Here is a 15,142-nt window from a genome sequence, read left to right on the forward strand (position 1 = left end):
TGAGGTAGTATGGGCCGAGGTTAGAAACAGGAGAGGAGAGGTCACCCTGTTGGGAGTTTTCTATAGACCTCCGAATTGTTCCAGAGATGTAGAGGAAAGGATAGCGAAGATGATTCTCGACAGGGGCGAGAGTAACAGGGTAGTTGTTATGGGGGACTTTAACTTTCCAAATATTGACTGGAAATACTATAGTTCGAGTACTTTAGATGGGTCAGTTTTTGTCCAATGTGTGCAGGAGGGTTTTCTGACACAGTATGTAGACAGGCCAACCAGGGGCGATGCCACATTGGATTTGGTACTGGGTAATGAACCCGGCCAGGTGTTAGATTTAGATGTATGTGAGCACTTTGGTGATAGTGATCACAATTCGGTTAGGTTTACCTTAGCGATGGGCAGGGACAGGTATATACCGCAGGGCAAGAATTGTAGCTGGGGAAAAGGAAATTATGATGTGATTAGGCAAGATTTAGGATGCGTAGCATGGGGAAGGAAACTGCAGGGGACGGGCACAATCGAAATGTGGAGCTTATTCAAGGAGCAGCTACTGCGTGTCCTTGATAAGTATGTACCTGTCAGGCAGGGAGGAAGTTGTCGAGCGAGGGAGCCATGGTTTACTAAAGAAGTTGAAGCGCTTGTCAAGAGGAAGAAGAAGGCTTATGTTAGGATGAGACATGAAGGCTCAGTTAGGGCGCTTGAGAGTTACAAGCTAGCCAGGAAGGATCTAAAGGGAGAGCTAAGAAGAGCAAGGAGAGGACACGAGAAGTCATTGGCGGATAGGATCAAGGAAAACCCAAAGGCTTTCTATAGGTATATCAGGAATAAAAGAATGACTAGAGTTAGATTAGGGCCAATCAAGGATAGTAGTGGGAAGTTGTGTGTGGAATCAGAGGAGATAGGGGAAGCGTTAAATGAATATTTTTCGTCAGTATTTACAGTAGAGAAAGAAAATGTTGTCGAGGAGATTACTGAGATTCAGACTACTAGGCTAGATGGGATTGAGGTTCACAAGGAGGAGGTGTTAGCAATTTTGGAAAGTGTGAAAATAGATAAGTCCCCTGGGCCAGATGGGATTTATCCTAGGATTCTCTGGGAAGCCAGGGAGGAGATTGCAGAGCCTTTGTCCTTGATCTTTATGTCGTCATTGTCGACAGGAATAGTGCCGGAAGACTGAAGGATAGCAAATGTTGTCCCCTTGTTCAAGAAGGGAAGTAGAGACAGCCCTGGTAATTATAGACCTGTGAGCCTTACTTCGGTTGTGGGTAAAATGTTGGAAAAGGTTATAAGAGATAGGATTTATAATCATCTTGAAAAGAATAAGTTCATTAGCGATAGTCAGCACGGTTTTGTGAAGGGTAGGTCGTGCCTCACAAACCTTATTGAGTTTTTCGAGAAGGTGACCAAACAGGTGAATGAGGGTAAAGCAGTGGATGTGGTGTATATGGATTTCAGTAAGGCGTTTGATAAGGTTCCCCACGGTAGGCTATTGCAGAAAATACGGAAGTATGGGGTTGAAGGTGATTTAGAGCTTTGGATCAGAAATTGGCTAGCTGAAAGAAGACAGAGGGTGGTGGTTGATGGCAAATGTTCATCCTGGAGTTTAGTTACTAGTGGTGTACCGCAAGGATCTGTTTTGGGGCCACTGCTGTTTGTCATTTTTATAAATGACCTGGAAGAGGGTGTAGAAGGGTGGGTTAGTAAATTTGTGGATGACACGAAGGTCGGTGGAGTTGTGGATAGTGCCGAAGGATGTTGTAGGGTACAGAGGGACATAGATAGGCTGCAGAGCTGGGCTGAGAGATGGCAAATGGAGTTTAATGCGGAAAAGTGTGAGGTGATTCACTTCGGAAGGAGTAACAGGAATGCAGAGTACTGGGCTAATGGGAAGATTCTTGGTAGTGTGGATGAACAGAGAGATCTTGGTGTCCAGGTACATAAATCCCTGAAAGTTGCTACCCAGGTTAATAGGGCTGTTCAGAAGGCATATGGTGTGTTAGCTTTTATTAGTAGGGGGATCGGGTTTCAGAGCCACGAGGTCATGCTGCAGCTGTACAAAACTCTGGTGAGACCGCACCTGGAGTATTGCGTGCAGTTCTGGTCACCGCATTATAGGAAGGATGTGGAAGCTTTGGAAAAGGTGCAGAGGAGATTTATTAGGATGTTGCCTGGTATGGAGGGAAGGTCTTACGAGGAAAGGCTGAGGGACTTGAGGTTGTTTTCGTTGGAGAGAAGGAGGAGGAGAGGTGACTTAATAGAGACATATAAGATAATCAGAGGGTTAGATAGGGTGGATAGTGAGAGTCTTTTTCCTCGGATGGTGATGGCAAACACGAGGGGACATAGCTTTAAGTTGAGGGGTGATAGATATAGGACAGATGTTAGAGGTAGTTTCTTTACTCAGAGAGTAGTAGGGGCGTGGAACGCCCTGCCTGCAACAGTAGTAGACTCGCCAACATTAAGGGCATTTAAGTGGTCATTGGATAGACATATGGATGAAAATGGAATAGTGTAGGTCAGATGGTTTCACAGGTTGGCGCAACATCGAGGGTCAAAGGGCCTGTACTGTGCTGTAATGTTCTAAAAAAAAAGTATATTAGACTTGCCCTGCGTGTCTAAGCATATATTACCCTTTGTGTCCCTAATAGGCCCTCCGCTTACTACTCGCTTTCTATTTACATGCCAGGAGGAGATCTTTGGGTTCCCTTTTATGTTGACTGTCATTCTATTTTCATATTCTCTCTTTGCCAGTCTTATTTTCCTCTTCACCTCCCCTCTCAACTTATTGTATATGGCCTGGTTCCAACTTAACGAGTTCATTTGACATGCATCATACACCCTCTTTTTTGTTTCATCATCAGCTCTATCTCCTTTGTCAACCAAGGATCCATGTTCCTGGTTCCTTTACCTTTCACCCGTGTTGGAATGTTCCTTGCCTGTATTTGAAGCATCTCTTCCTTAAAGATAACCCATTGTTCTGATACGGCTCTTCCTGCCAATTTTTGTTTCCATTCTACACTGGCTAGATCCCTTCTCATCGTGTTGAAATTAGCCCTCTTCCAATCTCGACATTATTTTGTTCCTTGCTTTTATGAATTACTGGTCTGAACCATATGATACGATGATCACTCACTTATGATGATGGACCAAGTACTCCCCCACAGACACTTGGTCCACTTGGCCCACCTCAGTCCCCAGCACTGCCTCCTTTCTAGTTGGGCTGAGAACATACTGGTTAAGGAAGTTCTCCTGAACACATTTCAGAAATTCCTCTCCCTCTTTTCCCTTTGTGCTAACATTATCCCAATCAATAGTTGGGTAATTAAAGCACCCAATATCACCACTCTATAGTTCTTGTACATCTCTGTGATTTCCTTACAGATTTGTATCGCTATCTCTCTCTCTCACTATTTGGAGGCCTATAGAATACCCCCAGTAGTGTGATTATCCCCTTTTTGCTTCTCAACTCTAACCAAATGGATTCTGTCTTTGCCCGCTCAAGGACATCCGCCCTTTCCAACACTGCAATGTCTTCCCTAATCAGGACTGCCATCCCACCTCCCTTTTTCCTTCCCTATCTTTTCCGAACACTTTATATCCTTGTATATTAAACGCACTGTCCTCGTTAATTTTAAGCCACGTTTCCATTATTGCCACTGCATCATATTCCCATCCTGCTATTTGTGCTTGTAGTTCACCAACCTTATTCACCACACTTTGTGTATTTACACACATGCATTGTAATCCTGTCTTTGCATTCCTAATAGTCCTTCTCAATCCACTCCCATCTAATACGAAACTACTCCCTTCTCCAGTACTGTCTAGCACGCTCACTCTGACCCCATCTAATACTTTGCTATTTCCTGCTCTAGTGCTGTCTGTCTCTTCCAATTCCCTGTGTACCTTGGTGTTCCTCTCTTGTATTATCTCCTGGTTCCCACACCCCTGTCAAGTTAGTTTAAGCCCGCCCAACAGCTTTGAAAATCTTCCCAGATTATTGGGATGGCAGATGAGTGTAGATAACAGAGATTTCACTGCAAAATCTAATCTCAGCTTTTGTTAAAAAACATTCTTGCCATATCTGTAATCCGAATAATTCAGTACAAACATTGTACTCAGCAGACCACAAACTTAGTGCCTGGAAACTGTCCAAAGAACACAATTCAGAACTCACAGCAGTTTGTTTTGGTAGTTTCTGCCCATTGAGGGTCAAACTCCCAGTGTCCTAGCCTAATGGTTCCATCCCCACCCAACGGGCTCTTGGTTACAGTTTCATTCCTTGCATTCTCAGCTCAGGGTTCACATCACAAATCAGGACTTTGAGCAAGTTTCAACAGGATATTGTCAGTGTTGATAGCAATCAAACACCATCGTATTCATTGGAACAGGAGGAGGCCATTCAACCCCTCTAGCCTGTTCCACCATTCAATTCAATCATGGCTGATCTGTAACTCAACTCCATATCCCTCGATACCCTTACGCAAAATATATCTATTGATCACAACTCTTGATCACTCCAATTGATCCATAGCCTCTTGGTTTTCATTACCGTGTGAGTGAAGACAAAGTGCGTCTGCCAAGGCTCAGTGGGTGGCACTTACGCCTCTGAGTCAAAAGGTTGAACCATAAATCCATAGAAAAGTTACAGCACAGAAAGAGGCCATTCAGCCCACCATGTCTGCGCTGACTGAAAAAAACTAGCCGCCCCATCTAATCCCACCTCCCAGCAACTGATTCATAGCTTTGCAGGTTACAGTACTTCAGGTGCAGGTACAGGTAGCTTTTAAATGAGTTGAGGGTTTCTGCCTCCACCAATGATCCGGGAAGTGAACTCCAGACACTCATCACCCTCTGCGTGGTGTTTCCTCATGTCCTCTCTAACCCTTCTACCAATCCCTTAAATCTGTGCCCCCTGGTAATTGACCTCTCCGCTAGGGGACACAGTTTCTTCCTGTCTCGTCTACTCTATCGCGGCACTTCACTGTTTTGTACACCTCAATTAAGTCATCCCTCAGCCTCCTCTGTTCTAAGGAAAACAACCCTCACCTATCCAGTCTTTCCTCATAGCTGTAACTTTCAAGCCCTGGCAACATTCTTGTAAATCTCCTCTGTACTCTCTCCAGAGCAATTATGTCCTTCCTGTAATGTGGTGACCTGAACTGTACGCAATACTCCAGCTGTGGCCTAACCAGAGTTTTATACAGTTCCAGCATTACATCCCTGCTTTTGTATTCTATACCTCGGCCAATAAAGGAAAGCATTCCATGTGCCTTCTTCACCACTCTATCTACCTATCCTGCCACCTTCAGGGACCTGTGGACATGCACTCCAAGGTGTCTCACTTCCTCTACCCCTCTCAATATCCTTCCGTTTAGTGTGTATTTCCTCACTTTGTTTGCCCTCCCCAAATGCATTACCTCACACTTCTCTGGATTGAATTCCATTTGCCACTTTTCCGCCCGCTCAGCCAAACCATTGATATCATTCTGGAGTCTACAGCTATCTTCTTCACTATCAACTACACGGCCAATTTTTGTGTCATCAGCAAATTTCCCAATCCTGCCTCCCACATTTAAGTCCAAATTATTAATATATACCCCAAACAGCAAGGACCCAACACTGATCCCTGTGGAACACCCCTGGAAGCTGCCTTCAATTTGCAAAAACATTTGTCGACCATTACCCTTTGTTTCCTGTCACTGAACCAATTTTGGATCCAACTCGCCACATTCCCCTGTATCCCATGGCCTTTTACTTTTCTGACCAGTCTGCCACATGGGACCTTATCAAATGCTTTACTAAAATCTATGTAGACAACATCCACTGCAATACCCTCATCATTGAAGTCTCACTCCAGAGGCTTGACCATAAAAATCTGGGCTGACACTCCAGTGCAGCACTGCAGGTGAGCTACACAATCAGCAGTGCTGTCTTTTGGACGAGATGTTAAACCGAGGCTCCCTCTGGCCTCTCCAATGAACGTAAGTGATTCCATAGCACTATTTTGAAGGGGAGCAGGGGAGTTCTCCCCAGTGTCCCGCCAATATTTATTCCTCAATCAACATCACTGAAACTGATTATCTGTTCATTATCAGATTGCTGTTTGTGGGATCTTGCTGTGTGCAAATTGGCTGCCATGTTTGCTGCATTACAACAGTGACTACACTTTAAAAGTATTTCATTGGCTGCAAATGCGCTTTGGGATGTCCTGAGGTCATGAAAGGCGTTACAGAAATGCATCTTTTTTTTCTTTTTAGTAAGTGCTCGCTGCTATCACCCTTGAATGACCTGGCTCTTTAGTTTTTAGTTTAGAGATACAGCACTTTAACAGGCCCTTCGGCCCACCGAGTCTGTGCCGACCATCAACCACCCATTTATACTAATCCTACACTAATCCCGTATTCCTATCACATCCCCACCTGTCCCTATATATTTCCCTACCACCTACCTATACTTGGGGCAATTTATGATGGCCAATTAACCTATCAACCTGCAAGTCTTTGGCATGTGGGAGGAAACCGGAGCACCCGGAGGAAACCCACGCAGACACAGGGAGAACTTGCAAACTCCGCACAGGCAGTACCCAGAATCGAACCCGGGTCCCTGCCGCTGTGAGGCTGCAGTGCTAACCACTGCGCCACTGTGCCGCTCTAATTTTAAGATTATGCCCCTTCATCTGGGCTCCCCCCCCCCACCAGAAAAATAGGGTCCCTTTATCTACACCACATCATATTATTTGGACAATATGCTTCAGCTGTTTTAAAGCTTTTGTTGGTCTGTTTATTTAGAATGAGTTAATGGTTCAGCTGGAACCCTGTCTGTAGACTGGCATCTGAATGGGTTAAGCATTAATCCATTAATAATGCCAACAGCAGTTTCTAGGCTATTGTGATGGAACTGGACATGATAACATAGTGGCTATGATGACTTAAGTTCAAATCCCACCACAGCAAGCCGTGAAGATTAATTCAATAAATCTGATAATTTGTGGCTGGCATCATATTACAAAAAAAAACAAAGCAGTTGAACTTTCATAAATTACAAAGTATTTACAGCATAGAAATAGGCCATTTGGCCCCACTGGACCATGCCAGTGTTTATGCTCCACACGAGCCTCCTCCCACTCCGCCCCCTTCAACTCACCCCATCAGCATTCAGGAGAAACATCTTTACCCAGAGAGTGGTGAGAATGTGGAACTCGCTACCACATTCCCTTCTCCCTCCTGTGCATATCCAGCTTCCCTTAAAAATCTATCCAGTTTGCACTCCAATGAGAGAAACCTGCCATCCTTCTCTAGAACCACTCTACAGGGGTGACTCTTAATGCCCTCTGAAGTGGCCCAGTGAGCCATCACATAATACTAGGGCCTTGAACCATTCCATCAGTAGAACAGCAGCAAAAAAAAAAACACCTTAAAAAGGGCATGTGGAAGAGCCTAGTTCTCTTCAGATAAGCGACAGGTCAAACCCCTGGAATTATTTCATGCCCAAAGTCTGTACATTGAGAGCTGGTCCTACTCCATCACTGTGACTGCTCAGATTAGCAAAAGAAATTCCAGTCTATGTTTGGTGTTGCTTTGTGATATTTTTTCCTGGTTTGTTTTTCCAATTGGCAATCCTTGCAATAACACTGCAAAGCCCCACGCAGGGATTATTATTCTAAACATTCTGTTGCCACCTAGAAACCACTCATTCAGTAACGGAATCAGACAGTAAAATAAACATAGAACTATACGGAATTAACAGCCAGAAACAGGCCATTTGGCCCAACTGGTCCGTTCTGGTGTTTATCCTCCACTCGAGCCTCCTCCCACCCCTCTACATCTCACCCTATCAACATATCCTTCTATTCCTTTCTCCCTCATATATTTATCCAGCTTCCCCTTATATGTATCTATTCTATTCACCTCAACCCCTCCCTGTGGTAGCGAGTTCCACATTCTCACCACTCTCTGGGGAAAGAGGTTTCTCCTGAATTCATTAGTGACTGTCTTATATTTATGGCCACTAGTTCTGGTGCCCTCCATAAGTGGAAACATCTTCTCTCCGCACCCCACCCCCCCAATCCTGTGAAACACTGCTTAATCTGAAAGATCTCTATTAGATCACCCCTCCGCCTTCTCTTTTCCTTCCCAGCCTCTTCAATCTTCTGGAATCTGACAAGTTACTTCATAGACACATGCATATACATTTACACACACGCACAACTACACACACCCATACGTTCTGATAGCCCCTTCTCTTACCTCTCTGCCAAAATCTCCAGAGGTGGTATGTTCTCCGCCCACCTCTTCACCATCCAGGCCGTGTCAAAAGCCGCCAGGAATCCACGGGCACAACCAGTTCCCATTGGCCAAAATGGCTGCAATTGTTTAAAGGAACACAGGAAGACAAGTTAGCAAACAAAGCAAAAAGGGCCAAGTAACCAGCGGCCGTCAAACACAGAGCACCGCATACAAGAGGTTAAAGTGTTCACTTCCATCCAGGCTTCTCAGGGCATGTGGTAATGAAAGGTACACAAGTGGCAGAGAGTGGGCACTCTGCTATTCATCAATGCCAACAAATTAACGACGAGTTAACATTGGGACAACAATAAAGCTGATCAGGCAGTCTCACCGTGAGGCAATCATTGATTAATGGAGTCTCAGCTGTAGCTCAGTGAGTCGCACTCTCACCTCTGAGACAGAAGGTTGTGGCTTCAAGTTCCCACTTTAGGGACTTGAGCACAAACTCCAGGCCCACACTCGCGGTGTCAGTACTGAGGGAGTGCTATAGGAATTGCTGGGTACAACTGGCGACAAACTTCTGACAATACAGCAAATGACTACACTTCAGAAGTGTTTAATTGGCTGTTAAGCAATTTGGGACATCCTGAGGTCGTGAAAGGCACTATATAAATGCCAGTCCTTTTTATCTATTTTTGATTAAGGCAGGAATAACCAGGTTCTTGGTCTTAATGAGCCTCGAGTATTTACCACGGAGTATCAGAGCCAGCTGTTCACTTTAAATCCATCGCCCATTATATTTTGAAAATCTATTCGCAGGAGCTGGACATCACTGACAAGTCAAGATTTATCGCTCATCCCTCCTTATCTTGAAACGCCACTGGGTCCTCTTGAAATGTGATTGTTTTTACCACTGAGGGGTTTGCTTGGCCACTTCAGAAGGCATTGGGAGCGTATAGTGTGGGATAGGAGTCACGTGTAGGTCAGACTAGGTAGAGGCAGGAGATTCTCTTCCCTGACAGACACTAGAGAACAGGTTGGGTTTTTAAATGATAAATTGGAAGGTTTCTGCAGTAATGTTCTTGATAACAGCCCTCAAGTTACACCAGATACCTGCTAAGTTCAGTTTAACTATTTCAGTTCCAACTCATGACCCCAGGTTTGCTAGTTTGTCATTACAAATGTGACATTACTGCATCCAACGTGCACTTAAAGGCTGCTGTTGATGGTATTGATGTTCTGAACTAAGATTTATACAGCGATATTCTTCTTCTTCTTTGGCCTCCTTATCTCGAGAGACAATGGATAAGCGCCTGGAGGTGGTCAGTGGTTTGTGAAGCAGTGCCTGGAGTGGCTATAAAGGCCAATTCTAGAGTGACAGACTCTTCCACAGGTGCTACAGAGAAATTTGGTTGTCGGGGCTGTTACACAGTTGGCTCTCCCCTTGCGCCTCGGTCTTTTTTCCTGCCAACTACTAAGTCTCTTCGACTCGCCACAATTTAGCCCCGCCTTTATGGCTGCCCGCCAGCTCTGGCGATCACTGGCAACTGACTCCCACGACTTGTGATCAATGTCACAGGATTTCATGTCGCGTTTGCAGACGTCTTTAAAGCGGAGACATGGACGGCCGGTGGGTCTGATACCAGTGGCGAGCTCGCTTTCCAATGTGTCTTTGGGGATCCTGCCATCTTCCATGCGGCTCACTTGGCTAAGCCATCTCAAGCGCCGCTGACTCAGTAGTGTGTATAAGCTGGGGATGTTGGCTGCCTCGAGGACTTCTGTGTTAGAGATACGGTCCTGCCACCTGATGCCAAGTATTCTCCGGAGGCAGCGAAGATGGAATGAATTGAGACGTCGCTCTTGGCTGACATACGTTGTCCAGGCCTCGCTGCCATAGAGCAAGGTACTGAGGACACAGGCCTGATACACTCGGACTTTTGTGTTCCGTGTCAGTGCGCCATTTTCCCACACTCTCTTGGCCAGTCTGGACATAGCAGTGGAAGCCTTTCCCGTGCGATATAGCAACAGTGCTAAGAACAAATTTGGAGAAGGACCAACCAAGGGTACAAGAACTACAAACACCAATGAGATTAAGTTACCTCAAAGTCTTCAAGGGTTGGATTGCCAGGGTTTGGGAGATTCCACACGGCATGCAGTTTGGATACCTCACAATGCAACAACCAAAACGCAGAGTGACCTCCCTTTACAGTACCCAGACAGGCCTTAACCACTTCAATTGAGCATTGAGATTGGCACCAGTGAGTGACAGGTTCAATTCCCAGTGCAGTGATCTAATTGAGGTGTTTAAGATGATTAAAAGGATCCCACAGAGGAGATAGAGACAGAATTTATTACCTCTGATGGGGAGTCCCGAAGCAAAGGTGCAGAGGAGATTTACCAGCTCCCAGGGATGAGGGACTTCCGTTATGTGGAGAGACTGGAGAAGCTGGGGTTGTTCTCCTTAGAGCAGAGAAGGCTACAGGAGATATAATACCTTTGTATATCTTTAACAATGGGGCACCATCTCAAAATTAGAGCCAGGTCATTTAGTATTGAAATCAGGAAGCAGTTTTTCATACAAAGAGTAGAGGAAATCTGCTCTCTCCCCAAAAAGCTGTGGATGCTGGGAGTCAAATGGATCTTTCAGGACCCAGGGGTCACAGATTAAAAGTTTTGGGCAAGAGATGCAGGGGGAATGTGAGGAAAAACTTTTTTACACAGTGAGTGGTAATGACCTGGAACTCGCTGCCTACAAGGGTGATGGAAGTGGAGACAGTCAATGGCTTCAAAAGGAAATTGGATGGACACTTGAAGGAAATATACTTGCAGGGCTATGGGGATCAGCAGGGGAGCGGGACTGACTGAATAGTTCCATGGAGAGCTGGTATGGACTCGATGGGCCGAATGGCCTCCTTCTGTACAAATGACTATGACTCAAATCGATAGAATTTTGTTGGCTATGGCTATTGAGGGATATGGAGCAATAATGGGTAGATGGAGTTAAGCTACAGATCAGCCATGATCTAATTGAATGGGGGAACAGATCAAGCAGCTGAATGACCCCCTCCTCTTCCTATGTTCCATTCGTTTTAATTCTGTTCTGAAATACCAGATGTGCACTCCCAGGGTGCAGCCCCCTGCATGTGAATTCCCAGTGCGTGTGCTCCTGATATTGAAAGCCCAATATTGAGAATGCAAGTCCATAAAAAAAACTACCCTATGGAAGAGGGAAAAGCAGGGCTTAAAAAGTACTTGCCTCCAGCAGACTGTCTCCAACAAGTGCCACCAGCAGTCGATGGCCACACCTCTCCCGGATCAACGCAGCATTCTCAGAAGCATACATACAGGTGAAGTCAAACATGGCCACATCAGGCTGGTCATTGTGGTTCATTGCAAAGTCCAAGGTAGGCAGCTGGTAATTGGTGGCAAAGTCAGCAGCTTCTCTTGCATAGGACAGGAGGGCTTCCTGGTTCACATTCTCACCACACAGAAGCATTTCTGTATCGACATAATCCTGCAGGAAGGTCACACACACAAGTGCCAGTGAGATTGGAAAAACCTCCCCCTCTCTTTAAAATCAGAGCTAGGACTGATATCAGGAAGCACAGCTTCACACAAAGGCTGGTGGAAATCTGGAACTCGCTCTCTCCCAAGGAAGAGGCTGGGGTCAATTGAAAATTTCAAAACTGGTTTGATAGATTTTTGTTGGGCAAGGGGATTACAGAACCAAGGCAGGTAAATGGAGTTATTGATACAGATCAGGCATGACAGCATTGAATTACGGAACAGGCTGGAGGGACTGAATAGCCTCCTCCTGTTCATTTCTTCCCCTTACTGACTTTACAATCATAGAGTTTCCAAAAGAAAACTGCTGGCGGTAAGAAAGAAAGAACTTGCATTTCGATAGTGCCTTTCAGCACCTCAGGATGTCCCAAAATGCTTCACAGTCAATGAGGTACTTTTTGAAGTGCAGTCACTATTGTAATGTAGGAAATGGGGCAGCCAATTTGTGCACAGCAAGATCCCACAGACAGCAATGTGATGATGAGCAGATAGTCTGATTTATTGATCTTGGTTGTATATGTGACGAGTACAAGATTTCGACTTCAAATATCGCCGATTGAGAAGAGAGGGCTGGAGAGTTGTGAGGATGTGGGATTCAGTCGCTGGGTTAGTGGCTGAGGCAGAAACTGTCAATATTCAGAATTAGATTGGAGAGGAGGATGAAGGAAAAGGAGTTGGAGGGATATGGAAACAAGGCAGGTCAATGTGATTAGAACTATTTGTCCATGTGGAGGGTAAATCCCAACACCGATTGGTAGGGCCGAATGGCCTGTTTCTGTATTGTAACTTTTATGTATTTCTATGTATTACGTCATTGGCTGTAAAGCGCTTTGGAATGTCCTGAGGACACGGAAATCACGAGATAAATGCAAGTCTCTTCATTTCTTTTTAAATGGAGTAACAGGGTAGGATGAGTTACACAATATTAAATGATTTAATGGTGTAAGACAATATATTTACTTATTGGCAAATGAACCAGAGGGAAGAGGAGGAGAAATTTATTTTTACGCAGTGAGATGTTGTGATCTGGAACGCGCTGCCTGAAAGGGCAGTGGAAGCAGATTCAATAGTAACTTTCAAAAGGAAATTGGATAATATTTGGAAAAGGAAACATTTTCAGAGCTATGGGGAAAGAGCGGGGTGAGTGGGGGGGGGTCAGGGTCGGGGGGGGTCTGGGTCGGGGGGAGTGGGACTATTTGGATAGCTCTTTCAAAGAGCCAGCACAAGCACAATGGACCGAATGGCCTCCTTCTGTACTGTTCGATTCTATCAACATCAAGAAGTGCATGGTACAAACATTCTTCAAATTTTAACATTTTTTAAAATGTAGTTTTGTGCTGGCACAGTGTTGTAAAGGTGGGTAGTGAGGAGTAACAGTAATCCTGAGAGATGGGGGATGACCAACAACAACAATAAAACAGACCAGAGAGAGAGACTGAGCATCAGCAGCAGAGAAAGGAAAGTCAAGGTAAAAGAGAGAATATGAAAGGGAGAGCGTGAAAGAGAAAGAGGAGAAGGGAAAGAGGTGGGGAGGGACAGGAGGAGGGAGAGAGATGCAAACAGAGAGGAGAGAGAGGGAGAAAGGGGAGAGGGAAAAGAGAGAAGTGGGGCGAGAGAGAGGGGAGAGGAGAGAGAGCGAGGGGAGAGAGGGGAGATGGTGACGTAGTGGTAATGTCACTGGACTAGAAATCCAGAAGCCCAGGCCAATGCACTGGGGACATGGGTTCAAATCCCACCATGGCAGCTGGTGGAATTTAAATTCAATTAATATATTCAATTAGTTAATTAAAAAATCTGGAATCGAAAATTAGTCTCAGTAATGGCACTATGAAACTATCATCTATTGTCATAAAAACCCATCTGGTTCACGAATATCCTTTAGAGAAGGAAATCTGCTGTCCTTACCTGGTCTGGCCTACATTTGACTCCAGACCCACAGGAATGTGGTTGACACTCAGTTGTCAAGGGAAATTAGGGATGGGCAACAAATGCTGGAGTGGTAGAGAGGAGAGGGGACAGAGAGAGAGAGAGAGAGGAGATAGAGGGAAAGGGGAGATAGAGGGGGTGAGAGATAGTGAGCGACATGAATGAGGAGTGAGAGACAGAATAGGAATGGAGAACTTGAGATAGAGTTTGAGAAAGGAGTGAGAGACGGAGCATGAGATAGGACAGAATGAGTAAGCAGGGCAGGAGAGAGAGAAGGGGAAAGAAAACATGTGTGCCCTGCAGCAAGGGAATAAGTAATGGCAGTATCATGGGAAGCAAGAGCGAGGCATTGAGAACAATGTGTGAGTGTGACAGGATCAGAGTGCAAGCCAGGGAGGGTGAGAGGGAGCACTCACCATATCAGTGTGTGTCTGTTTGTAGCTGGTAGATTTACTGTGGGTGTGAGGCGGGGGTTCTGAATGCAGCTTATTTATTTGTGTACTGCATTCATCAAGGCCTCGCCTGCGGCTGTGTTTCAACTGGTGTCAGGGTTGCGTGGTGTTGGCAGCTTTCTGTGGCTTGGTGCTGTAATATCACTCATGAGGATAAGGGAAATATTTGACAATTATGGTCTGTGACCTCTAGTTACTGTCAGAAATGGGGTCACCATTGCTTTCTTTGTACGTAACGCAAATTCCCCTAAGCAAGAGTTATACCTACATTGACAATCACTCCCTTGTCCAGCAAGCTCTGCTTCTTTGCAGTCATTACAAAGTAATGTGTCTTATCTTTATAGTAAACAATATTCTCGAGATCAATTCCTGAAATAGGAAAGCACAATTCAACATTAAAACTGTAAAGAACCTTTCATCAACCAAATCATTCGCAAGAATCATTTCACTGCTGAAAATGTTCTCATAGGAACAGAGGAGGCCATTCTGCCCCTTCAGCCTGTTCTGCCATTCAGTTAGATTCTGGCTGATCTGCATTTTCACTCCATTTACCTGCCTTGGTTCTGTCACTCTTTTAAGATCATTATCCAACAAAAATCTAGCTGACCCGGTTTTGACATTTTCAATTGACCCCCAGTTTCAACAGCTTTTTGAAGGAGAGAGCTCCAGATTTCCACTATTAACCAGATTTCTTTTGGAAGGTAATATTTTGGGCCCCAGTCTGAGAGTAATATGAGACATGACATGCGGTGAGTGTAACGAGCTCGGGAGGAGGAGGTGACTTTGGGCCTATGTTTCCCAAAGTTCTCCATCACTGGGGGTTTTCTTCACCTCATGTCTGGGTCTATTGATAGAGATTGATCACTGTGATTGGTCAATAAATCCATTATTGTTGGATCATGTGACTATCAAGATGGCAGAAGGTGATCTAGATGGACGTCAGTCTTAGTAGGTCCAACAATTCCTACATTCCTGATTGAC

General features: G+C 45.1%; 1 protein-coding gene across 8 annotated transcripts in view; it reads right to left on the bottom strand.

Annotated features, from left to right (window-relative positions):
- Window positions 1-15,142, bottom strand: part of LOC137377198 (F-actin-monooxygenase mical2-like) — a 324,020-nt gene that overhangs the window by 165,642 nt on the left and 143,236 nt on the right. For all 8 annotated transcript variants that reach the window (XM_068046689.1, XM_068046680.1, XM_068046684.1 and 5 more), the window contains exons 7-9: window positions 14,430-14,530; window positions 11,476-11,733; window positions 8,241-8,356 (exon numbers count right to left, since the gene is read on the bottom strand). In XM_068046689.1, the coding sequence (XP_067902790.1) occupies window positions 8,241-8,356; window positions 11,476-11,733; window positions 14,430-14,530 (475 nt within the window). The remainder of the gene's footprint in view (window positions 1-8,240; window positions 8,357-11,475; window positions 11,734-14,429; window positions 14,531-15,142) is intronic.

This window comes from Heterodontus francisci, chromosome 14, assembly GCF_036365525.1.
Source record: "Heterodontus francisci isolate sHetFra1 chromosome 14, sHetFra1.hap1, whole genome shotgun sequence".
In the NCBI taxonomy this organism is placed as follows: domain Eukaryota; kingdom Metazoa; phylum Chordata; class Chondrichthyes; order Heterodontiformes; family Heterodontidae; genus Heterodontus; species Heterodontus francisci.